We start from the raw sequence: 27,268 nt of genomic DNA on the forward strand, positions 1-27,268 counted from the left end.
TTTGTCGTGTTTGGCTTTGAATCCTTTCCTGTATCCCTCCTCGTCCTGCTCCTCAGAGTCTCTCAGGAGGAGCCGGGGCGCCTCTGTGGGATATTGGACGTACCAGAAGCTACGAGCAGGCACAGAGCTCTGATACGTACAGTCCAGAAGCAAAGATGCCCCTTCAGAGAGAAAGATGCTGCCTTGAGTCTGTGTCACCGACTGTCCATGTGTCTCCCCTGGGTGGGGAAATAAATGTGTATGAGTTGTGATAAATATGGTAGATAGATGGAAAGAAAATGGGAACTTACTAATTTCTCTGAATCGCTGGGTGAAACACATAATCTAGGTGCCGAAGGCATCACATTACTTCGGATAATAAGGTTGGAGGGTTTTTTGTTGTTTTGTTTTTGTTTTTGTTTTTTTCAAAAGTTGCACAAGGTAGAGCCATGAACATAAACCATGGACGTGTTTACTTACTGCAAGGAAGGAAAATTATCTTCCTCCATTAGCCTTCTTCTGCCCTACCCCCCAATACATTTTATAGCTTAACTTGCTGGATCGAGGGGTGAAAAATCACTCCCCTGAATGCAGCAAGTCTGAGCGCCAGCGCACACAGGCTCATGGAGGTGGATTACCAGTAGCGCTGGGAGACCTCTCTCCCAGCACTGGCGCGACCACATTCGCACTTAGCACTGCCGTGGGAGCGTTCCCCCGACAGTGCTGTGATATTTCCAGTGTAGATATACCCTTGAGACAGAGGATTACCCTGCTCTGGGTCACCTACCTCCCAGAGCATCCTGAAAGCAATGAACAACATTGACACTTAAAGCGAACCCTAACAGTGTATACACTGGCATTTGGGAATATTTCATCTCAGCTTCGGCGATGGAAAAGGAAGAATGCAGCGCTCGAAATGCAAAAGTCTGGACTTCTGCCCCCCAAAAATACTATGAGGAACTAATAATTTCCACCAAGGACAAAATAAAAAGTATATTTCCACAAGAATATTGCCAAAGTGGCTGGTATGCCTCATGGTTTCAATGCTTCCTTGATCAAAAAGATAAGTAGCTATTTTTAACAAAACTGAAATATAGTTCTCTAGTTCCTTGATAAATGCTAGGGGTAGTGGAGGAAAAATATTGTAAGCCCCGATACAATGGTTAACTTTATCATCCTCTCTTGGAAATCTTGGAATTCCCAAACAGGATCAGATCAGAAGTCCTCCCAGGACTGTGGCCAGAGCAAGTTACTTCAAAGGAAGACAGGTGCCAAACACCCTTCCAAAGCCAATTATGGGTGAAACTATCCTCATTTAGATCCCTCTTTCTACAAGGTATTTTATAGCTCAACCAGAAATGCTGGTATTATTGCAGGAAAGACTGGTGAAATTCTGTGGCCTTTATCACACAGGTTGTCTGACTAGATGAGAATGGTCCCTCCTGTATAAAATCTAAGAATCTATTAATCAGTTTGAAGTAGGTTTATGCCCTGAAGCAGGGGTATTTCTGACCCTTCCAAACTTCCACCATGTATATTAAACTAGAGGGATAAAAAGAAACTGGATTCAAATTCTCAGCTGGCTTAACCTGATTTAACTCGGCTGAAGTCTGAGGATCTGGGCCAATAGTTCTGACACATTTCTGAGTTAATACGCACCGAGAATGGAAAGGATCACAGTAACTGAGATCCAGTTGACGAACATTGTCCGGCTACCAGCTGGGATAGAACCTTCTCCCCAACACCAGCGAATTAATCTTCCTCCTTTTTCTTTCTCCAGAGATGAAGAGGGGATGGGAAGAGAGGTCTTATTCTGAGCGATGCCTTACATATATGTACAGCTTCAGTGGTGAGAAACTCTTTGATCTGTAGAATGACAGTGATCCTAACCACACAGCAGTCTGATCTCGCCCTTGAATGATACTGTCTGGCTTCTCCACAGTGTCTGAGAGAGCGTGGGGAGGAGAAATGGCGGGGATAGGGGAGACCACATTGAACACCAGGCTCTGAAATGACAGCCCTGCCTGAGAGGGGAGTTGGTGATAAAACATCGCCCCCATGCGTTAAAAGGGAGGAAGTTATTTTTCCAAAGCAGCTTAGAGTGTTTCTCTTTTAACTACTCCCATGTGTAATAGCTGCAAAAGCTGACTCATGTTATGGAAAGGGAATTATGTGGCCAGATTCTCGGCTAGTGGCCACTGTTGTTAAATGCCTTAAGTTGCCCCCTTTAAGTAGTGTTCAAAAAAGGAAAAAGAACAGGAGTACTTGTGGCACCTTAGAGACTAACAAATTTATTTCAGCATGAGCTTTCCTGAGCTACAGCTCACTTCTTCGGATGCATAGAATGGAACACACAGACAGGAGATATTTATACATACAGAGAACATGAAAAGGTGGAAGTATGCATACCAACAGGCAGAGTCTAATCAATTGAGATGAGTTATCAGCAGCAGGAGAAAAAAAACTTTTGAAGTGATAATTAAGATGACCCATAGAAGGTGTGAGGAGAATTTAACATGGGGAACTAGATTCAATTAGTGTAATGACCCAACCATTCCCAGTCTCTGTTTAAGCCTGAGTTAATTGTATCTAATTTGCATATTAATTCGAGTTCAGCAGTCTCTCTTTGGAGTCTGTTTTTGAAGTTTTTTCTTGCAAAATTGCCACCTTCAAGTCTGTCACTGAGTGGTTAGAGAGGTTGAAGTGTTCTCCCACTGGTTTTTGAATGTTATGATTCCTGATGTCAGATTTGTGTCCATTTATTCTTTTGCATAGAGACTGTCCGGTTTGGCCAATGTACATGGCAGAGCGGCATTGCTAGCACATGGCACAAAAAAGGAGTTATTTTTGGGCAGCTCCTTTGGGAGATAAAAACGTGTTCAGCTTCCTTGCTAATCTTGCCACTTATTATTAATCATTCCATTTAGTACCTAGTAGCTCCCCGATGACTAGCCTTTTGGAGGCATTTACATGTCTGTCTAACTGAGGTGGATTTTCAGCTTTCACACTGACATGTTAAGGTGGAAATAACATTTGAGTAGAAAGTTCATAGTTTGGTCCTTAAATTGTAGATTTCCAATGAACAAATCCTTGTTTAAACGGGTGAATGGTTCATGGAAATTCATTATCACGTTAACCAATCACCCTTTGGAATTCATTGGTACAAGACTATATATGTGATGTCAACAGTTTACCAGGATTTTTTGTAAGGATGATTATATGGATAAACAAATCCCAGAGTGTCCCTGATGAGGTCTCTACAATTTCAAGCAGCAAAGAGTCCTGTGGCACCTTATAGACTAACAAACGTTTTGGAGCATGAGCTTTCGTGGGTGAATACCCACTTCATCGGATGACATGTATCCTACGAAGTGGGTATTCACCCATGAAAGCTCATGCTCCAAAACGTCTGTTAGTCTAGAAGGTGCCACAGGACTCTTTGCTGCTTTTACAGATCCAGACTAACACGGCTACTCCTCTGATACTTGATACAATTTCAAGGTGGATGAAACTCTGCAGTCTCAAACAAATTGACATTTGTCCAGGATTAGGGGAAAAACTTCCCTATCAGAGAATATCCCATAATTACCCAGTGCCAGGTGTCTTGTCTCGTCCCTTCCTCAGAAGCATCTGGGAGCAGATACAGTTAAAGAGCGAACAGTGAACCGGATGGCCCTCTGTTCTGATAGAGTCTGGTAATTCCAATGTTCCTACCTTCCCAATTTCTACCTCATTCCATTTCTAAAACCTTCACACAAGAGACACCTGGGGATTTACAAAAGGAACTAATTGTGGAAAAAGTAATGACAGGATTTGCATTTTTAGGTATCCTGTTGGGGAAAAGTAACACGTTGCATTTTTAGTTTCACAATCCCATAGATATGTAACGGGTCAGAGCCTCCGCTGCTGTAAACTGGAGTAGCTCAAATGATTCCTAGGACGTTCACTGCTTCAAAATAAATGAGGAACTGGACCATTTTTTAGCGCAGCTATGACCAGTTAGCGCCAACGTGGGATCTGCGCCATTGACTCCAGGGGACATGGGCAGATTAACACCATCTTCAGGGCCGGCTCCAGACCCCAGCGCGCCAAGCGCGCGCGTGGGGTGGCATTTTGCCGGCAGGGCGGCAGGCGGCTCCCGCGGACCTCCCGCAGTCATGACTGTGGAGGGTTCGCTAGTCCCGCGGCTTGGCTGGACCTCCCGCAGGCATGCCTGCGGATGCTCCACCGGAGCCGCAGGACCAGCGAACCCTCCGCAGCTGCGGGAGGTCCACTGGAGCCGCGGGACCACCAGATCCTCCGCAGTCATGCCTGCGGGAGGTCCGCTGGTCCCGCGGCTCCGGTGCACCTCCCGCAGGCATGACTGCTTGGGGCGGCCAAATTCCTACAGCCGCCCCTGGCCATCTGGAATCTGGACCGTTCACACCATAGTTGCTACGCAGATTAAAACCATTTGGGCAGCTAAACCACAAAATCTTTGTGTCTCCTCATCTTCCGTCAGCGGGCTTTTGTGCAGCGACCCTGCTGGGCGCAATCACCGTGTCGCTCATGGCGCAGTAATAGACGGCGGAGTCGCGCAGTTCACTGGAGTTTTTCTTCAGGTGGAAGGTCTTCCCCTGTTTGTCGGGTGTGGCGGAGAACCCTCGCCGGCTCCTTCTCTCCTCCTCACCCGATGCTTCATAGTCTCCCAGCAAGAGGCGAGGGGCTTCATTCGCGTAGTGCTCGTACCACCAGAGTGTAGGCACATAGGAAGTGTCATAGGCGCATTTCAGCAGCACTGGCTCCCCTTGGGATACAGTCACTCGGTCATCAGGCTGTGTCACGGACTCTCCATTAGCCCCTTCTATAAAAATTATAATAAAGCGCTTATATAACCACGTAGACGCCTCTTGGTTTGAACATGAAATGCTTATCTACCTCCCAAGCTGAAATACTGCAGACACCCTGTTCACCCGGACACGGTGCGGACACGCTACTCACCCAGAACCGGAAGTAGTGTAAGAACAGAGACCCAGGGGAGGAACATATTTCAGGGATGAAGTGGGATGAAAAATTCTCCCTAAAGCCCAAGAATGAAGCTTCTTCCTCTCCTTCCCCAGCTGTGAGGAGGAGCTGGAGGGGCGGGGGGAGGTTTTACTCAGGGAGGAGATGCCTTAAAAACATAGGCAGCTGGCGCTGGTCTCCTCTGCTGAGTGACTGCGGTGCTAACCACGCAGCCAGTCCGGTGCTGCCCCCGCCCTCGGCTCTCTGGCTGCTGCACAGAGCTGGAGGGGAGGGGGAGGAGAAATTGCGGGGGCGGGGGGGATCCGAGACCACGTTAAACAGCGGGGCTCTGAACTGCCCGCCTGAGACCGCGCTGCCTGGGAGGCGAGTCCGTGGTCGAACAGCGGCCCCTTGTGGGGAACGTTTTGCTAAGCAGCTCGGAGTGTTTCTTATCTTTACGCCAGTCGGACTATCCCGTGTTTAGTAGCTGCACAATCCGTCTGATGCTCTGGGAAAAGATTCAGGGTCAATCCCCCAGCGGCAGTAAATCAGTGTAAATCGGCTGGAATCACTCGAGCTACACCAGTCCGGATCCGCTGTGTATCTAGCTAAGAATGTTCACAATAACTGGGAAGAAAAGATTATCGTCTGAAAGTGCAGGGAGGATTCACAGTCATACAGGGCACAGACATGGCTGCGCGATCCTTGTCTTTCCGAGGCCAGTTTCTGCACGTTCTTTATGTGGCTAAATCCCACACACTTTCCCTCTCTATCATCTAGCCCCGTTTAGAACTGCCCAAAGGCATGTGCCCAATGGCAGATGCTTTGGCTTCATTCTGCACACGTGTCCCGGCTATTTCCATCTTCTTTCCTGGATAAATTTGGCAATGAGGAGTTGTTCAGCTACTTGATAATTCTCACCATTTGTTATAAATCCGCACTTTTAAATAACTAATGGTTCCCTGGGTTAATCCTTTTGAAAGCCTTTAGATGGCTGTTTGTAACTGTGTGGATTTTCAATTTCCATGTTACTAGGTTAAGGTGGAAATCACATTTGAGTTGAAGGTTGCTTGTTTGATCTATAAGTGGGATATTTTCGAGGAACAAATCTTATTACGGATGGTAAATGTTTTATGGAAATTCATTGTCAAGTTAGGCAGTGACCCTTTGGAACTCATTGCCACCAGATTCTCAAGTGAGGCCAAAAGTTTACCATGATAAATAAACCTTGGGACATTCTTATAGATTAAAAAACCCTTTCAGAATTTCATTAAAATTGACTTTAAAATTTGGAAGGTTAAGGAGACCCTTCTACTTCAAGACATAAATCTATGACTTATTGTCAATGGTTAGGATGAAAGCGCCCGTAAGGGAAGTTCTCATAACTACCCACTTTCACCTTCCTCTGAAGCAGCTGGTAGTAGCTGCAGTCAGAGCAAATACTGCGCTAGATGGCTGTGTGCAGTAACCACAGTGTAATGTCAATGTTCCCATTTTTCCTGACTTCGCTTCCATTTCTGGATGTTTCATTTCCGAAACCAGCAAAACCGTCACACAATAGACGCCAGGGAAGTTAGCGGAGTGAGGAATTGTGGAAAAATTAAATTTCAGGATTTGTATTTTGTGTGTTCTGTTAGGAATATGTAACATTTGAATGTCGCTAGAGACCCGCAATGTCCTATTTTAATGGCTCAGATCCTCAGCTGATAGGAACCAGTGCAGCTCAGCTGACTCCTGTGCAATTCCTCACTGATTTTTAACATTTTGAGGAACTGGATCATTTGCTTCCACTGAGCTCCACCCAGTCCCAGCAGCCTGGGATCTGGCCCGTTGACTCCTGTGTAGCTCTGCACATTTACACCCTGGGGATGGGATTCACTGACTCCACTGGCGCGCTGCAAAGTCTGTTCCTCTGGGGCTCTAACCCACACATCCTTAGTGCCGCCTCCTCTCCCCCCCGCGGGTTTCTGTGCAGCGACTCTGCCGGGCGCAATCACTGTGTCGCTCATGGCGCAGTAATAGACAGCGGAGTCGCGCAGTTCACTGGAGTTTTTCTTCAGGTGGAAGGTCTTCTCCTGTTTGTCGGGTGTGGCGGAGAACCCTCGCCGGCTCCTTCTCTCCTCCTCACCCGATGCTTCATAGTCTCCCAGCAAGAGGCGAGGGGCTTCATTTGGGTAGTGCTGGTACCACCAGAGCCTTGGAGACTGGGTAGGGTCATAGGTGCATTTCAGCAGCACTGGTTCCCCTTGGGACACAGTCACTCGGGCATCAGTTTGGGTCACTGGCTCTCCATTAGCTCTTTCTGGAAAAAAAAGTCACATGGATACAGACGGCTCTTGGCTCTAACCAGGGATGTTTATCTACCTTCCAAACTTCCAATAACGGAGGGGAGGGGCTAAGATTTATAAACTGGTGCTTTAATAACAACAAATGGGCTCTAACTCCGCATCTCCTGGGGCTTGTTGTTACTCCACTGCCTTCCACGGAGTTGTGACAATTCACAGCAGCTAAGGATCTGGCCCAATAGACCTGAGATTTTACTCACCGAGAGTGGAAAATATTGCAACAACTGAGACCCAGGTGAGGAACATCTTCAGGGGCTCAGGTGAGCTAGAACCTTGTTCCCGAGCTGCAGAGAGACGCTGCTTCCTTGCCTTCCCCAGCCGTGAGGAGAAGTGGGGAAAGATGTCCGTAGAATATAGAGCCACCGCTTTCTTTGCGGTGCAGCTCTCCTCTGCTGGGTGCCTACGGTGCTAACCACACAGCAGCCTGGTACTGCCCGTGAACTAGGCTCCCTGGCTTCTGCGGGGTGTCTGAGAGCGGGGGGGGGGGGGGGGAATTGCGGGGAATCCGAGACCACGTTAAGCAGCAGGCTGTGAAATGACAGCTCCGCACTTGGGGGAGGGGCTGGTACAACAGGGCCCTCTTGCGGCACTTCCGCGGGGGAACTTGCTCAGCCGCTAACACGGTTTCTTTTACAACACCCCAGCCATACTAGCCAGCTGTAAAACCTGCCTGGTGTGATGCTGAGCCGGGTTAGGCAGCAGCTGTTGTGCTGAGACCGCAGCCTGTCGTGTTACCCAATGTCCTTTCTGTGTTTCCTTTGTGTTCCTCCCTCTGTTTCTCTGCACCCACATGTTGTCTCCGCTTCCACTTGCAGTGTAAGTGGAGTCAGGGAAGACACCGCCTGTGTTTGTTCTGTATTTGCCTGGCACAGCAGGGGCGCCTACGTGTTATCATAATCACAGGTGACCCCGGGTCCCTTCCAGAATTGCCACGTTTACGGGCTAAATCCTCAGCTAGTGTGGATTGCTGCAGGTCCCTTGACTCTGCCATGCGCATTTAAACCAGCTGTTCCCATTCCCTCATTTCATTTAAAATTGGGGCGGGGGGGTTGTGACGTTAAACCTCAATTTACAAACCAGAGAAAACCCTGCATTAACGCAGACAGGGGGCAGAAATAATCAAAAATAGGCACCACAAGGATTGGTATTTAATGTACCCTATCCCCAAATGGCCTAAAGAGCCATAGCTTCATTGAGATAAATGGATCCACACAGGCTTCCACCCGCTGAGGTTTCATACTGTTACAGATAATAGAGGTCTATGAATCATGAATGGTGTGAAGAAAGTGAGTAAAGAATTGTTGTTAAGCCCTTCACATAACTCAGAAACGCTTAAGGGACCACATCTAAACCAAAGCCTAATAGAGTCTGACCAAGTTGGGAGCGGGGTTCCACTGAGTATTGGACTTTTCAGCTTGGAAAAGAGAGGACTAAGGGGCGGATATGGTAGAGGTCTATAAAATCATGACTGGTGTAAGTAAATAAGGAAGTGTCATTTACTCCTTCTCATAACGCAAGAAGGAGGGGTCACCTAATGAATTTAATAGGCAGCAGGTTAGAAAACAAAAGGAAGTATTTATTCACACAGTGCACAGCCAACCTGTTCAACTGATTGTCAGGGGATGCTGGGAAAGCCAAAGGTATAACAAGTTGAAAAAAAGAACTAGATAAGTCATGGAGGATGGGTCAATCAATGGTTATTAACCAGGATGGTCAGGGATGCAACCGTATGTTTCCTAAATCTAGCACTGCTACAAACTGGGGGTGGAGCACTCAATACATTGCCCCGTTCTGTTAATTCCCCCTGAAGCAGCTGGCACAGGCCGCTGCAGGAAGACAGGGCTCGGGGCTGGATGGATCGTTGGTCTGACCCAGCACGGCCATTCTTATGTACATAGATTGGTAGAATCATAGTTTTAAATCCCTGAAGGGATGAGTAGATTATCTAGTCTGACCTCCTGTGTAACAGAACCTGTAAGAACATCACCCAGTTACTCCTGCCTTGAGCCCAATAACTTGTGTTGGACAAAAGCACAGATTCCAGAAAAGCAAAGAGTCCTGATTTTTAAGACTTCAAGTGCCGGAGAAGCCACCACTACCCGTGGTGGTTTGTTCTTCCCCCACCCCCACTCCCTTTTTTTTTTTTACCAGTATGCCTCATTTCTCATTTGAATTTGTCTGGTCTTATCTTCCAACCGTTGGTTCTTTTCATTCCTCTCTCCACTAGATTGCAGCTCTTTCCTCTGCTTTCCCTGCAGGTGCAGTACTTATATACCACAATGTGTCTCTGAATGTGCAGTAATAGACCGCAGAGTCGTTCATGTCACTGGAGCTTTTCTTCAAATTGAAGGATTTCTTGTCTTGGACATGGTCAGCAAAGAACCCCTGTTTGTCCCCTTCATCGTGGCCACCCCCTGATGTTTTATCTCTCAGCCATAACTTCGGTGCTTTATGGGGGTGTTGAATATACCAGAGGAGATAAAGGAATAGGATAGACTCATAGGTACACTCAATAACCAAGCGTGCTCCTCCTTTGACAATAGCTGTGCCTTCAGTTTGTGTGACCGAGTCTCCGAACGTCCCTTGTGGTGGTGGTGGTGGGGGGGGGAGAACAGATATTTATTTTAAACACTATCACTTTAGGGTGAGAATATGTAAAGTTGCCTAAGTGATTTAGATGCCTGTACCCCGTTATTTGGGGGTAACCCTAATCTTAATTGCATCCAGCCCCTTTTAAACATTTAACCCTTCCCAGCCTAGACTTTTAAAGAGTGGTTGGGTTTGGCTAAATGACAATAGAAAGTTTTTCAAGCTGGACAAATGAAAATGCTACTCACTTGAAATCGCAACCAGCAAAATAACTGACCCTGAGGCAAAGAACATGGTGGGAAGTTAATGGTTCTTGATCCGAACTGTTCTTATCACCCCCGGGAAACCCCTCCCCCCCAATAATGAAGAAGGGATCTGCCTTTTCATTTCCCACACCTACCAGGCAACTGTGTGTTTCAGAGTAAAGCCCTAAAATCACGGGTTGGTTCTCTCCTGTTTCCGTTCAGCTGTCTGTCTGGGTGCTAACAGCCTCCGAGTGGGTGGTTCCTTCAGATCTGACACTTCCCTTGAGCTGCAGTGCCAGCATTTTAAACAGGGCTCGAACAGAAAGAGGAGGGGTGGGACTGCAAGAGGCTCAGAGTTCATAAGACACCAGAGAACAGAAGAAAGGGTGGGTCATGCAGGCAGGGGCGGCTCCAGGCCCCAGCACGCCAAGCACCTGCTTGGGGCGGCAAGCTGCGGGGGGCGCTCTGCCAGCGCTGCGGGGGTGGCAGACTGCCTTCGGCGGCTTGCCTGTGGAGGGTCCAGTGGTCCCGCAGCTTCCTCAGACCTACTGCAGGCACGTCTGCCTAAACCGCGGGACCAGCGGACCCTCCGCAGACAAGCCGCTGAAGGCAGCCTGCCTGCCTTGCTTGGGGCGGCAAAATGCCTAGAGCCGCCCCTGAGTGTCCATGTTCTGTTCCTTAAATGCCTGAGTCATTTCAGCTCTCTCCCCGGGTGGGACCCCTCTGCCCCTCTCTGGGCGCCCCCCACTGCTCAGCCCTGGAGTGGGATATTAATCGCACGGAGCCTCCCCTGTGCTCACAGCACAGTAATACACCGCTGCGTATGCCAGCCTTGCCCTGCACAGGGACAGGCTGCTGGATTTTCTGTCCTCAGAGGCGTTCAAGGCTTCCTCTGGGTCAGGGCTATGAACAGTTTCCATGTGTCCGTGCCCTATATATTGGGGCCCTTGGTTCAGGAACTGCTGGTACCAGAAAATCCATCATCTGTAACTCAAGGGTGAGTACAAGTCAGGTTCAGGTCTCGTCCCTCAGACGTTTCTGCAGTGACGGGCTGCTTGATACCAGTTCTGCCCAGGGCACCTAGGAAAGGAGACAGGGCAGAGAATACATTTATTGGGGGGATGTAATGTATAAGCGGCCTGAGTGTCAACACCCCAGTCCCTTCTCATCCTTTATGTAGCTCTCATTAACCTCACAAAGATCCCTACTAAGCAGCTTAACAGAGAGAAGAATAATTTCAGAGAGCTCAGTCCATAGCCTATGGTCCTGCTTCCAGGTTCACGCTGTGTCCTGGGAACACTGGAGTTTCTATCACAGAATCGTAGGACTGGAAGGGAACTCAAGAGGTGGTGGAGGCCAGTGCCCTGCACTCAATGGCAGGACTAAGTGTGATCCCTAGACCATTCGTGACAGCTGTTAGTCTAACCTGCTCTTTAAAATTCTTCAGTGATGGAGATTCCACAACCTCTCTGTCCATCTACCTGTCTATGTGTATGTCTACATTGGGTGTGGAAGGTGTAACTTCCACGTAGAGCAAACACACCCTGTCTCACTTTGATCTGCTTGCTAGCAAATAATCAGTCCATCTATTTGTCATTTCCTAGATGAAAATAAAGTAAAATAAAAGTCAACATGGATTTGTCAAGAAAAAATCATGTCAAACCAAGGTAGTATCCTTCTTTGACAGAATGACCAGTCTTGTGGATAGGGAGAAGCAGTAGATGTGATATGTCTCAACTTTAGTAAGACTTTTGATACTGTCTCACATAACTTTCTCATAAACAAACTAAAGAAATATCATCTAGACCAGGGGTTCTCAAACTTGGTCCATGGCTTCTTCAGGGTAATCCCTTGCCGGGACATGAGATGCTTTGTTTACCTGAGCATCCACAGGTACGGCCAATCGCAGCTCCAAGAGGCCATGGTTCGCCGTTCCTGGCCAATGGGAGCCGTGGGAAGCTGCACGGTCCAAGCCACCACTTCCCACAGCTCCCATTGGCTGGGAACAGCATGCCGTGGCCACTGGGAGCTGCGAGTGGCCATACCTGTGGATGCTCAGGTAAACAAAGCATCTTGTGGCGTGCCAGGCGCTTACCCTGAACAAGCCATAGACCAAGTCTGAGAACCAATGACCTAGACAAACCTACTGTAAGGCAGGTGCACAACTGGCTGGAAAACTGTACTCAGGGAATAGTTATCAAATGTGGTTCACAGTCGAGTTATTAGGGCATATGACAAAGGCATCTGTCCTGAGTCTCATTCTATTCAGTATCTTCATAAATGGTTTGGATAATGGCACAGAGAGTACCTTTATAAAGTTTGCAAAGGATACCAAGCTTAGCTGTGAGGGGTAGTTAGCACTTTGGAGGACAGAATTCGAGTTCAGATCTTGACAAACTGGAGAAGTGTTCTGAATTAAATAGGATGAAATTCAATAAGGGTAAATGCCAATACTCCATTTCGAATCAATTGCGCAAATACAAAATGAGTCCCAGGTATCTTAATTGACCTGGAGCAGCTGCCATTTACTTATCCTGGTACCAGGGATTTGTTTAACCTGCGGCTAATATATCTATCTCCCACTACTTTTCTATAGCCATCTGGCCTTGCCCCATCACAGTTAACATTAGGAAAAGCCTCCTGTCAGGTTGTTAACCACTGGAATAAGTTAGCGAGTGAAGTTGTGGAATCTCCATCATTGGTGGTTTTTAAGACCAGGTTAGACAAACACCTGTCAGGGATGGTCTAGATCAGGGGTTCTCAAACTTGGTCTGTGGCTTGTTCAGGCTAATCCCCTGGCGGGCCGCAAGGCACTTTGTTTACCTGAGCGTCCACAGGTATCAGGGGCAGCTCTAGGCATTTTGCCGCCCCAAGCACAGCAGGCAGACTGCCTTCGGCGGCTTACCTGTGGAGGGTCCACTGAAACCACGGGACCAGCGGACCCTCCACAGGCAAGCCACCGAAGGCAGCCTGCCTGCCGCCCTCGTGGCGACCGGCAGAGCCCCCCCTGCGGCTTGCCGCCCCAAGCACGGGCTTGGCATGCTGGGGCCTGGAGCCGCCCCTGGCAGGTATGGCCACTCGCAGCTCCCAGTGGATGTGGTTTGCTGAGAGCTGCTTTTCAAATCCTCCATTCGCTCACCCATGAACCACCCATCAGTGACTGTCTCCCTAGCATTGAGAGTCATCAGGCGGCCAGCCCGCTCCAGGGGAGCTGCTGGTACCACCGGAAGGTTTGGTAAACACCGGTGTAAGTCCAGGTCACAGTGGAGACGTCTCCTTCCCGCACAACCCATGACTCGGGTCCCTAAACCAACAGGGACTCACAGCAGGAGACTGGAGGGAAATAAAATTACAGCATTAGAGCGATGTATATCAGAGTGTTACAGTATCTATTTAACCTCATGTCTGTCTTTCTGCCAGAAGCTGGGAATGGGTGACAGGGGATGGATCACTTGGTGATTATCTGTTCTGTTCATTCCCTCTGGGGCACCTGGCATTGGCTGCTACTGGAAGACAGGATACTGGGCTGGATGGGCCTTTGGTCTTACCTAGTATGGCCGTTCTTATGTTTCTCTCCCAGTCTATCTATGTATCTTTCTTTCTTCTGTTGCCTCTCTCTAATTTCTTAATTATCCTATCTATCCATGCCATCTGTCCTTCCTCTGCATCATCTATCCATACATCAATCTGTTGTAAAATGCAGTTTCCATCTCTCTCTCCCTCTCTCTCTCTCTCTCCCTCTCGATGCTCTTCTGAAGTCTTGAAAAAAGGAGGTAAGAAATGCCAACGAATGTTCCAAATCACTACAAACACTGAAATAGAACAGTGATGCCTCCAGTTGGCAGCCCCCTCTCTCTTTATGTGTGCAGTAACTCTTAATCATCCTAAACCCTGAATCAAATGCTGCTTCAGCCATTTCTGATTCAGCATCCCAGAAGTGAAGCAGCTGGGTTGGGAGAGGCCAGAGTATTCTGAGCACAGACTTACATTAGAAGTGAAGAAAGACCCAAGGGCATTTTCAGCCTCATGGCTCTGAGTTGAGTGGCGTTAATTTAGTGACACCTGAGACATTCAAAGCACTGAGATACACTGGCTCCCAGTCTCGTCTCTGCCTGAGGGCTTGGCTACACTCGAAACTTCAAAGCGCTGCCGTGGGAGTGCTGCCGCGGCAGCGCTTTGAAGTGCGAGTGTGGTCGCGGCGCCAGGCTGGGAGAGAGCTCTCCCAGCGCTGCAGGTTCTCCACCTCCCCGTGGGGATTAGCTTAAAGCACTGGGAGCCACGCTCCCAGCGCTGGGGCACTGTTTACACTGGCGCTTTACAGCGCTGTAACTTGTTGCACTCAGGCGGGTGTTTTTTCACACCCCTGAGCGAGAAACTTGCAGCGTTGTAAAGCGCCAGTGTAGCCAAGGCCTAAAGTGTTTGTGCCTCAGGCTCATCACATGACACATAACCCAGATTGAAGTACCATATTTGCCTCTGCTTGCTAGGCACCAAGCTGAACTGCTTTCTTGCCGCTCTGCAACCCTGTCCATAGGGACTCCTCCAGCAGCCTCATCCAAGAGAGTGGGAGTACATTTGATGTGTGTAAGTTTGATTGTATGAGTGAATTTTGTGCGGGCCAGTGGTGTGTGGTTGTGTCCAGAATATACTGGATCAATGTCAAGGATGACATGAGGATTTATGCTGATATTTGACATCAGTCTAGTAGAACAGTGGTGGAAAACTTCATAACAATTTTATACAAATTTTCTGTAGATGTGAACGCTAGATGAAATGGCCATTAGGTGGCAGCACTTCATTATGAACCTGTTATTTCCTTCCAGACAAGGACAGGTGTGATGAAGTGAGAATATTCTTGATGTGTTCTGTGGATGCTGAGTGGGGAGTATTAACCTGGGAAGGTTGCAGGGGAGTGTGGGATGGCCTGCATTGGGGAAGGGCGCATACCTGAGCATGTAACCTGAGAACCCAGGTGGGGGGTTGGAGGTCAGGTAACATCTCTTCCCAGGAAACTGGTAAAAGGACACAAAGGCTGGGGGAGGAGCCAGGGGGAGGCTGAGTGAGAGGCTGGAGGGAGTTTCAGTTTGGAGCTGGCTGGGAAATGGAGAGGGGCACCCCGATGGGGCTTGGGCTTCCCAACGGGGCTGTGGCCTCCCTGGGGCCCCCAGATGGACTTGACTGAGGGGGTCCTGTTGTCTGTACCTACAAGCTCTGTTTTGGACTATGTTCCTGTCGTCTAAATAAACCCTCTGTTTTACTGGCTGGCTGAGAGTCATGGTGAATCGCAGGAAGCCAGGGGTGCCGGGCCTAGTCTCCCTCACACACTTCATGACAACAGGTCACACTTTTATTAAATTTTATGTACAAATAAACACACTGGGTCTTGAAACAGTTCTATTATTTCACTTTTGATTTTTGGTTATGGGGACCCTTCTACTTTCAATCCATTTTATATTTCCCTGTGATTTGAAAATGCAGGCTGTAACAGTGAAGACTGCCTAAGGGTAGGCAGGTTAAATAATACCTAAAGTTAATGGGGTTTGGGCATTCAGGATGGGATTTCCAAAACAAATAAAGAGAGTTAGGTGCCCAAATCTCTTTTAATTTAATTGGGATTTGATCATCCTTTGAAAATTCCAGTATCAATATGACTCTGGGCGCTATTTTTTCAGTTATGCCTAACTCTTCTTAGGGTACAGTGGTGTTTGCCCCGATTCTGTCTGATTAAGTCCATGCACTGAGGGCTGAAGTAAGACTTGAATGGTGCAAAGGCCTTTTTGCTGATCAACTGAACATTTTCAGCTGTGATTTTCAAAGGAGCCATTGGGAGATAGGCACTTAAATCTCCCTTGAATTTCAATAGAATGTGGGTGCCTAATACCAGGAGGAGCCTGTGACAATTCCAGCCTTCACAACCAGGGATTTATTCAGCAGGTTCATGGATTTGTAAGGCCCGAAAGGACCATTATGATCATGTGATCTGCTCTCCTGTATCACACAGGCCAAAGAATTTCAGCCAGTGCTCCCTACGCCTATAGAATGTCCTTCAGAAAGAGAAATCCAGTCTGGCTTTGAACCATCCAAGCGATGAAGAACCCACCACCTCGTTAGATAAGTTGGTCCAATGAGTAACTGAAACACTCTTGAAAATTTTCACCTTCTTTCTAGCCTGAGCTTGTCCTGCTTCAGTTTCCAGCCATTGGATCTCAGCATATTTTCAAAGGTGGCATTCTGGCCATCTTTTTTTTTTTTTTTTGCTTTGGGTGGCAAAAGCCTAGATCCGGCCCTGGCAGCAGCAGCACATCGTGCACGAGGGCACCCTCAGGCCACTGCGGTTCATGCCGCGGGGGAGCAGCACCCGCACCTTCTGGCTGGGCCAGGCAGGCTCCACGCGGGGGACACTCAGGCTGGGGGACACGGACACCCCACGTGGCACAGGGAGCCACCTGCAGATGCCACAGGGCATCCGCCTCCCATGGCCACAGCCGGGGCTGAGCAAAGCACCCCGAGCTGCCCAGGGACTGGGGCAGGGTGGCCAAAAGCAGCAGCAGCAGCGGGGCCATAGAGGGCTGGGCGCTGCCCTGTGGGGCCCGCATCCTGTTCTCTGGGCCTCCGCTCCCCCTGGGGCTACCCTGCCTCGGCTCCTCAGCCCCCTGCCAGGGCAGTCCCCCGGCTCTGCCTTCCCAGGTCCCGGCCGGTCCTGGAGGCGGGAGCCCTGGCTGGAGGGACCCTGGGCTGAGGCACAGCCCAGGAGCCCTGCTGCTTACCCCGACCCTGCCAGACCTGACCAGCTGGAGGAGAGGGGGGAGTGGGCAGAGCCAGCACTGGTGGGGGGGGGGTAGGGCTGGGGCAGCAGGGGGTGTGGGTGGGATAGGGCGGGGGGAGAGCCCAGAGCTGGGGTGGCAGGGCATGTGGGTGGGGAGGGCACTGGTGGGGTGGTGAGAGCCCAGGGCTCAGATGGGGGCAGCCAACATTTTTTTTTCTTGGGGTGGCAAAAAACCTAGAGCCGGCCCTGGGCAAAATCAGTACTTGGTCCTGTTAGTGAAGGCAGAGGGCTGGACTTGATGACCTTTCAGGGTCCCTTCCAGTTCTGTGAGATAGATATAGCTCCATATATTAAATCTTCTCCCAGTAAAGGTCCCAGGGCCGCACAGAGGATTCCGGGGGCCTCGGGACTTCAGCGGCGGGGGGCCCTTCCATTCCGGGACCTTCCCCCAAAGTGCCCCAAAGACCCGCGGTGGGGGCCCCCCACCATTGAATTACCGCCGAAGCGGGACCCACGCCGAAGTGCAGCTAGGTCTTCGGCGGTAATTCGGCGGTGGGGGGCCCCTGCCGCGGGTCTGCGGCAGGGGTGGCTCTAGGATTTGCGCCGCCCCAAGCAAGATGGCATGCCACACGGGGCGCTCTGGCAGTCGCCGGTCCCGCGGCTCCGCTGGACCTCCTGCAAACGTGCCTGCGGATGCTCCACCGAAGCCGCGGGACCAGCGAACCCTCCGCGGGCACGTCTGCCAGAGGTCCCCCGGAGCCGCCTGCTGCCCTCGTCGCTGCCCCAAGCGCGTGCTTGGCGCGCTGGGGTCTGGAGCCGGCCCTGGTTCGCAGGGGAGGGGGTGAGCACTCTAGCGCCATCTGCTGGCCTGGCACAGAAGGGGGAGGGGAAGAAATTCTCTGCTTCAGGGGGATCCCAGGTAGAAGATGGTAGGAATGATAGAGACCCACCAGCAGGGCCGCCCAGAGGGGGGGGCAAGAGGGGCAATTTGCCCCAGGCCCCGCGTCCTGCAGGGGCCCCCACGAGTGTTTTCTGGGGCCCCTGCGGTTCCGGTTGAGCTCCCGCAGGCATGACTGCGGCAGGTCAAGCGGAGCCGCGGGACCACGGCACCCGCCGCAGTCACTCGTCCCGGGCTCCGGTCGACCTGCCGCAGTCATGCCTGCGGGAGCTCAACCGGAGCCAAATGCCGCCCCCCAGGTCTTCGGCGCGCTGGGGTCTAGAGCCGCCCCTGAGCGGGGGGCCCCCCGCCGCCGAAGACCCCGGGCCCCCGGAATTCTCTGGGCGGCCCTGCCCACCAGGGCCGGCTCCAGGCACCAGCAGAGGAAGCACGTGCCTGGGGCGGCACATGCTAAGGGGCAGCATTCCCACTAGTCTTGGGGTGGCACAGTCCAAGCGTTTTTTGGTTGTTGTTTTTTGTTTTGTTTTTTGCGCGTCGGCAGTTCGTATTTTTGTTGTTGCTGTTGTTGATTGGTGCAGCAAAAATGGTAGAGCCGGCCCTGAGAACCAGCACTGCTTCACCGCCTTACTCCAATGGAGTTACAGCTGATTTACACCCCCTGAGGATCTGCCCCATTAGCTACTATAGAGAGCGTCTGAGATTTAAAAGGCTCTGGGCTCCGCGCTGCTGCTGGCAGCCCAGAGCCCTCTGATTCCTGGCCGCGGCTGGGATTGAAAAGGCTCTGGGCTCCCGGCGGCTGCATGCTCGTGGGGGCCCCTGCGGGGCCCGGTGCCTGAGGCAAATTGCCCCACGTGCCCCCCTTCTGGGCTGCCCTGCCCAGCCCGCTGCTTTGTCCATCCCTCCCTCTTGCTGCACTGTCTGTTGTGCTGACACTCATCTCCGTGGCATGCGAGCGCTGAGAGTAAAATCGTTTCCCACACAGGCCTTTGCACGTACAAGTCTTTGCACGCACGCGCACACCCACCTCCCTGACAGGCTGCAGTGGGTTTTGTACTAGTGCAAGTACACGGCTGAGGGCCCAGGCTGGCTTCTGGGGAAGCTGAGCGAGCTGCACCGGTGGGTGGTTTCCAAGGACCCGGTGAAGGAATCTCCCTGTTCCCAGCCACCCGTGATCCTTAATATCATGAGCTGCGGGGAACCGCCTGGGACCTGGTGTGGGGGAAACAGGGCGAGGGAGGCCAGCGGAGGTCACGCCCAGGGAGGGGCGGGCGTTTGGCTGGAAGTCCCCTTACAGTGGAGGGCTGGAGATGAGCCTCCAGGAAACAGATGGAGTTTTACAAACTGCACGTGTCTGTTGTGCTCAGTAGAGCTGACAGGAAGAGATGGGACTGGGGTAAACTCAGCTCTTTGCTTGTAAAATACCAAGGGACGCCAAGCTCTTAAATCCTGCCTGAGGGTGAGAGGGAAGGTGTGTCAGTGTGCGAGAGAGAACAGCAAAGCTCAGAGAACTAAAGGGTGCGATACCTCGCAGCAGTGCAGTGAGCAGAAGCAAGTCCATGGGTGCTGTGGGGTCTGTCAGACCCTGCAATGAAAGGCAGGACTGGGTCCCTTTGCCGAGAGATCTAAGTCTGACACAGGAAATTCTCTGGGTGTGGGATACATTCTGGGGGCCAGGATGTTTATCTAGGAGTGTGCCGTGTTGTTGTAGCTGTGTTGGTGCCAAGGTGGGTGAGGTCATATCTTTTAATGGACCAACTTCTGTTGGTGAGAGAGAGACGCTTCCCAGCGGAGGAAGAGCTCTCTGTAGCTGGAAAACTTGTGTCCCCAACAGAAGTTGGTCCAATCGAGGATATTATCATCTCGAGTGTGAATGGAGCTGTTTACCTCTGAGATTAAGTGTGTGTGTGTCATGGTGTGTATGCATAGCTATCTATATTTCTGAGTGTGTATGAAGGGGGGATATATGTCAGAGACTGTGCGTGTGTGTGTGTGATTTCAGTGAGTAGGTTTCTGGCTTTGTGTTAGAATCTAGAGAGTGGTTGTATGTGAGAATTTTTATGTGTGTGTGTGTGTGTGTGTGTGTGTGTGTGTGTGTGTGTGTGAGAGAGAGAGAGAGAGAGAGAGAGAGAGAGAGAACATGTGCGAGTGTGTCCTGTGAGTGGCTGTATGTGAGAATGTCTGTGTGCATGTTGCCAGTCTGACAGTGTCTGACCCGAACAACAGAGAAAATCACATGGGAATTACTGAGTTACCGGATTGTCTCCCCAGGGAATGCTTCCCCATCTGCTAGTGTTGTGGGGCAAGGAGGCTATTTTTTTTATATAAAACCACCAGATCCAGGCAATTGGGGAAGGCGAAAAGGCGAAAATGTCTATAATTTTCCAGCTGATTCTTCAGGTTTCTTCCTTAAATTACTGACCCCTGTTCTCTTCTCTCCCCTTTATTCTGTTCACATCGCTCCTGTTCCGGTCCGTTCCCGTGTGTTCTCTTCTGTTCCATTCTATTCTTATTGCCTCTCGCCGACTCTGTTCTACTTTCCTTTCTTCTCTTCTGTGCTCATATCCTCTGCTCTATTCTAACTTCTGCTTGTCTCCTCTCTCGGGTCCGTGTGCCCTGCCCCCACCCAGGGTTTTGTGACGGGCTGCCTGTGCTCACCTGGCACTGTGCTCCAGGGCGCACAGATACACAGCAGAGTCTGCCAGGCGGCTGCTGTTCAGGTACAAGAAGCTGCTTTTGGTTTTGGTGTCCAGGCTCATGGTGAAATTCTCTCGGGTGTCTCTGCGACTAGAGGACAGGAGCGCCAGGAACCGCGGCTGGCCCCCCTGGGGCTGGCGGTACCAATGCACGCTGTACTCGGTGCCCGTGTAGGAGCAATTGAGCTGGATGGGTTCTCCTTCATTGGCAGCGACCTGGGACGGCTCCTGGGTCACCGTGTATTGGGCCAACGCACCTGGGGGGAGGAGGTTGGTTTTAGTCCAGGTTTTCTTGCTCAGCAGTGACAGGAAAATACATGCACCTCTGTGCAGACAAAGGAGAAAGCAAGCAAACAAAAATCCACCTTTCCCTCTGTACTGTCTGCCTGTCTATCCATCCACCCTTCCCTCTGCCCATCCTCCCCTCCGCACTGTCCATCTGTCCACCCACGGGCGCCCATCCCCGTGGTATCGGAGCGCCTTTCTTTCAGAAAAGCCATTCCCCAACCGCCTGGAAATCCCAACCCGTGCGCCCTGCTCAGAGCAGAGCCTCGAATACCTGGAGCCAGCACCAGCAGCAAAGCGGCCAGGCTCATTGTCAGGGACTCAGCCGCAGAATGAAGTGGCTGCAGCTGAACCTGGATGAGGTGAAGCTGTGACACCGCTCAGCCTCCAGGGGTGGCCTTCAGGCTGGAAGCAACTCGGTACATTTACCCTGTTCAAGTGGGTGGGGGAGGGAAAGGGTTTTCCTTCTGAGAGCACTGGGCCTGGTCCTCCACTGGTGCAGATTAATTGGGTTCCATCAGAGTCATTGGGCCGGTTCCCCAGCCGGAGCAAACTGGCCACAGTTCCACTGGAGACCATGGGCAGATCCATAGCTGATGTAAATCAGTGGAGCAGCATTTAAATCTGGGGCAGCTGGTCCAGTTTCTACTAGTTAAGGCTCTGTCCCTATAATTCATGGGTTTCCCTCTATGCTTTGCTCTCCTGGGTTAAGCAATATTTATGTAGTGGGCGCACACCGACATCAAGGAAGCAAAAAGATGGTTATAAGCCACTGGCCGAAGTGGGTAACACGGCGATGTCCCAGCCTGTCTCACTAGCAGGCACAGAAATGTATCAGGATTTTTTTGTAAAAGATGAGGGGAAGTCAATGCAAACAGAATCAAACGCCGATTGATGCAGCTGTAAGTGGTTGGAGTGGAATAGCCACTAAGTGGCACAGAAGTTGAGGAATATGAAGACGCCTGATGTTACCTTAAGGCAGGGGCAGGCAAACTTTTTGGCCTGAGGGCTGCATTGGGTTTCCTAAATTGTATGGAGGGCCGGATAGGGGAGGGGGTCGTGGCCCAGCCCCCACCTCCTATCTGCCCCCCCAACTCCTGTCCCATCAACGGCCCCTCTGGGACCCCTGCCCCATCCACACACCCCTGCTCCCTGTCCCCTGACCACTCCTGGACCCCCACTGCCCCATCCAACCCTCCCCTCATTCCTGACGGCCCCTTGGGACGCCTGCCTCATCCAACCACCCCTTCTCCCTGTCCCCTGACTGCCCCCCAGGACCCCTGCCCCCATTCAACCCCCTGTTTCCCCCCCAACCACCCCCTGTCCACCCCCAACCACCCCCTGTCCAGCCCCCGAACTCCCCTGCCCTCTATCCAACCCCCCACTCCCTGTCCCCTGACTGCCCCCCAGGACCCCTGCCCCCATTCAACCCCCTGTTTCCCCCCCAACCACCCCCTGTCCACCCCCCAAACGCCCCTGCCCTCTATCCAACCCCCCACTTCCTGTACCCTGACTGCCCCCCGGGACCCCTGCCCCCATTCAACCCCCTGTTTTCCCCCCAACCACCCCCTGTCCACCCCCCAAACGCCCCTGCCCTCTATCCAACCCCCCGCTCCCTGCCCCCTTATCACGCTGCCTGGAGCACCGGTGGCTGGCGGCGCTACCACCTGGCTGCCCGGCTGGAGCTGGGCCATGCTGCCACCGCCCAGCACAGAGACCGGGTCAGGCTGGGCTCTGCAGCTGCGCTGCTCAGGAGCTCACAGCCCTGCCACCCAGAGCATTGCGCCGGCAGCGGGGCCAGCTGAGGCTGCGGGGGAGGGAGAACAGTGGGGGAAGGGCCGGGGGTGAGCATCCCGGGCCAGGAGCTCGGGGGCTTGGCAGGACGATCCCGGGGGCTGGGTGTGGCCCACGGGCCATAGTTTGCCCACCCCTGCCTTAAGGTGTATTCTGAGAATGGGTTGGAGGATCCGTTGGGCGTGGTGTCCCAGTGCGCACTGTGATAAAGACTGCCAGCCCCTAAGAGATTACATGGGAAGTAGGGGAAGGCAGACAAGGGGTGGGAGGGAAAACGGATGTGCAGAGAGTGGAAAGGACTTGCCAAGGTCATATTGCAGAGTCAAGGTGACTTAGACTGTTGGTTCTTTAGGGAAGGGCCTGGGCTGTCTGGCTGTGCATCTGCACCCCCTCAGCACTACTGCCGATAATAATAAAACCCTCCTATTGTCTGTGCTAATGCTCAGTCCACCAGACCAAGCTGCTTTCCTACTTGCAGAGAAAGGCAGAACGAGAAACAATGGCTGGATGTTACAACCAGACAAATGCAAAATAAGTAGGCTCAGCAGAATTCAGTTTTTATTTTTTTATACTTTTGATGGATCACGTCCATGCTTATTTTAAAGCATTTTAAAAATTATTTTTATCTAGTTGTACACAATTAGCTGGGCGAGGGGGCGGGGGTCAACATCACATATGAAAATATACTAAGTAAGTATCCTTAAATTAAACTATAATAAATTCTCAAGCAGAATTCTACCTATCTTTACCTATCTGTAAATTTCAGTTTTTATAGCTGGAAATATTTTTTCATCGGTTGGCGTGCACAGGGAAATCAATGCTGACCAACATTTGCCAATAACAATCTGATTCCTCCACGCCTAGAAAATAAAACATACTTTTTTTTAACAGTGAGGGTGATTATCTGTTGGACTCAACAATCAAAGGAAGTGGTAGATTTTCCATCTCTTGAAGTCTTTGGACCCAGACTGGAGGCTTTTGGGGAAGATGTTTTTTGCCATGCAAAATTTATTGAGATTAATACAGGGCTCCTGAGAGAAATTTTCCAGCCTGTGATAGCAGGAGATCAGACCAGATGATCTAACGGTCCCTTCTGTCCTTAAATGCTCTGTTTCAGAAGACGTCAGTCCCTATACTTCATTGTATAAAACTAGCCTGGAGGGAGGAATTTCATCCTGGGATTCAGTTTTGTCCAAAGCAGATGGGATGCTAATAGCAGCCTTGTGGTTAAAACAAATGGGCCGGAGCCTGGGAGATCTAAGATGTGAGCCTCCTGCTTTCCCGAGGGCATCCTCGCGCTTATCAGCAGTGTCCTCGTTCTCATTTAGTGTCACCTAGATCCGCCTTCAGCAACCCCGGCCCAAGCAGAGGGTTTACTCCCAAAAAGGAGACGGGTCAGAGACTCCACAAAGTCCACCCAGGACTCTGGCCCAGATCCTCCAAGATATTTAGGCACTTGACTCCCGTTGATCTCAGCAAGGACTTGGGCTTCTATTACTGATGTTGATTTTATATGAGAGTTGCTCAGAGACCATGAGGATAAGTAACAGCATAAAACCCTAAGGAAGGCCACCCAGGTAGCTGCAGCAGTAGTTAAAATGGACAGGCTGTTGCTTCCTGTCAGGTTCTTATTTTGTGTGAGACACTTTATCCTTCTTCGCAGGACGGTTTTGTCTTTGAAAAAGGCAGAATTAACAGCCCAGACTAGACAGGGGACCAGGGGACCAGCTGCTGTAAATCGGTCATAGCTCCACTGGAGTCAATGGGCCAGATCGGTAGCTGGGTGAATTGGTGTCCCTGCAATAAACTCAGTGATGCCAGATGCCCAGCTGGTGTAAATTCAAGTAGCCAAATTACGCCCGCTGAGCCTCTGGCCCGCTGATGGCTGTGAAGCAGACAGAGCCGAGAAAGCGGCACAGCAGTAACTAGGGCTTTAACGAGCTGCACAGTGTTTTCCTGTTGCTAGGGCAAAATGTTACCATGTAACTTCTGGTTCTCATTGCGGCTCGTTAAACATCTTGCAGTCCCTCCCTGCGATGACTTTTTAATTGTTGCCTTTGCTACCTGCTTGCAAGGTGTGCAATCCCCAGGGTTAATTAGAGAGAGCTTTGAATTTAATGCCCCATGGGGCTTGTTAGCAGCAGTGTGAGAGGTTGGCAAACAGCGAGTGTATGTTTGGAAAAGGCGGCAGTTGTACCTCAAGGGAACACGGCTGTGTGCAGAGGAAAGCTAAGCCCAGCGGAGATATTAGCAAGGCCCAAAGTCCCTCGAGAACAATTACGATGTAGCAGGCAGAAGCAAAAATATAAAGTCAAATCCCCACCAGGTGTAAATCAGCCAGAGGTCAGTCGAGTTCAGTGGGATTCAGCTGATTTACTCCTACTGACTAAATGGACCTGGGGTCCATGGAGAATTTCTCAGCAGCATCACTCACAAACAGATGCTAAAGACAAGCAGAGTGGCACATTACGCTTAAACACCCTGTGACAGCCAGATGGCTCGTGGGTGGTCTGGAAATGGGATACGGGGCCTTCCTCCTCCAATCCGGGCCTGGAGCAGGAGGATTGGCTGGCTCGGGGGCAGCTGGCTCTGATCTGGCCCTAGGTCAGGGCACTACCTGGCTCAGGGGGTTAGGAAAGGATATGAGGCCTTTCCCCACTAAGTGATGCCGGCTTCAATCTGTCCCCAATCCAGGGAATTTGGGAATGACATATGGGGCAGTGGTTCCAGTCCACTAGTGGCTGTAGGGTAACCAGATGTCCCGATTTTATAGGGACAGTCCTGATTTTTGGGTCTTTTTGTTATATAGTCTCCTATTACCCATCACCCCGTCCTGATTTCTCACATTTGCTGTCTGGTCCCTCGAAGTGGCTGAGGGTCATTAAAGCAAAGTGGCTGTTCGACTGGCTCTGTAAAAGTATCTGGCAGTGGCCCAGGCATGTAATAGTGGAAACACTGCAACATCGGGCACCAGCTCCCAACTCCGTTGTATCATTTGTCAGAGACGCCAAGTGTCAAATGGGGCAGTGACTCTGAACTCCCATCTCACTCCTGGTGCTGATCGTGCTGGGGAACGGGTCTGAGTCGGTGCTGGCCCCAGTGCCCTAGGGGGCTCTGTGCTGCAGGGAGCAGGATGTGAGGTTCAGTAGGGGGCGCTCTCCCCTCACAGTCGGTGCTGACCCCAAAGCCCCAGGAGGGCACTAGGGGGCACTGTGCTGCAGGGAGCAGGATGGGAGATTCAGTAGGGGGCGCTCTCCCCTCACAGTCGGTGCTGACCCCAAAGCCCCAGGAGGGCACTAGGGGGTGCTGTGCTGCAGGGAGCAGGGTGGGAGGTTCAGTAGGGGGCGCTCTCCCCTCACAGTCGGTGCTGATCCCAGTGCCCCAAGGTGGTGCTAAGAGGCTCAATGGAGTCGGACTTTCCCTCTTTGGGGTTACACTTGACACCAACACTTTACTTCTAGTGACCTTGTTGCTTTTCCTGAGAGCTAGCTCTGGTATCCAGCCCAAACTCAGACTTAGCTTGTATCATTTTGCCTTCTTCAGTTCACATTTTTGGTTTAAACTGGCTACAGGACTCTTCTTCCTCTACTATAAGGCACTGTTATAGTGTGCTGTTAAATAGCCACAGCATCCCACCCCAGAAGTGGTTACTCTAGAGCCGCCAATGAGGCATCTCACAGCTGGATTATTTAGCTAACATTTCTCAAGCAGTCTGAAGTCTTTGGATGAAAAGGCCTGAGGACTGGCAATCAATACAATTATTATTAATCATTAAAAGGATCAGGCAACAACTGCAAGTGATGTTTAAAGTATTGCACAGGCTTTTTACTGAAAAAAAAAGTATCAGTCTTTATTAACACTCGGCATAAATATATGACAGGTTTCCACAAGGGGAAAATGTGCTGCGGTCATTACAGCTAGGCTTCAACACTCTTTAGCTGAGTTATACAGACCATGAGGGATGGATTGATCAATAGATTCAATATTGTTTGCGGTGTTGTAGCCATGGTGGTCCCCGGTCTGGGAGAGAAAAGGTGGGTAAGATAATACCTTTCGTGGGGCAACTTCTGTTGGTGGAGGAGACAAGTTTTCGAGCTAAGCAAAGCTTTTCCCAGGTCTGGAGATGGGAATCAGTGTCACACCGCTAAATACAAAGGACATGGGCCCAGATCCTCCCACTGATTTCAATGATCTGGACTTGTATTATTGTTATTGATTTTATACGGAAGTCGCTCAGATACTGCAGTGATAAGTAATAGAATAAACAGGGCCCTCACATGGCGGGGGGGGGAATACACTTTACCGGGGCCCAGAGGCCCTGGGGGGCCAGCCTAGGCTGCAATCCCCATTACCATGAGGAAAAAAATTAGGCCAAATTGTAGATCATCCCTGAGGATATTTATAGAAACGTATTTCCCTGTATCTATATATCTATTGTCCAGATCTTATGAGATTTGCTGGAGCTAATCAGAAGCAGCCTCAAGCCACATTCTGAACAGTGAGTTGCTGGGCCTCATGTCCTCCTCTGGAATACAGAACGTGCTTGTGCCTTTAAACTAGGCAGGGGCGGCTCCAGACCCCAGCACGCCAAGCGCGTGCTTGGGGCGGCATGCCACGGGGGCGCTCTGCAGGTCACCGGGAGGGTGGCAGGCGGCTCCGGTGGACCGGCGACCGGCAGAGCGCCCCCCACA

The 27,268-nt window shown here is 51.0% G+C and overlaps 1 gene segment (V, D, J or C); it reads right to left on the reverse strand.

The window, feature by feature from the left end:
* Window positions 1–4,406: 4,406 nt before the first annotated feature.
* On the reverse strand, window positions 4,407–5,152 carry LOC123347158. The segment is given in 2 exon segments: window positions 4,407–4,822; window positions 4,960–5,152. Coding segments are annotated over 2 exon segments (402 nt in total).
* Between the last annotated feature and the right edge of the window lie 22,116 nt (window positions 5,153–27,268).

Source organism: Mauremys mutica, chromosome 13 (assembly GCF_020497125.1).
Source record: "Mauremys mutica isolate MM-2020 ecotype Southern chromosome 13, ASM2049712v1, whole genome shotgun sequence".
NCBI lineage: Eukaryota > Metazoa > Chordata > Testudines > Geoemydidae > Mauremys > Mauremys mutica.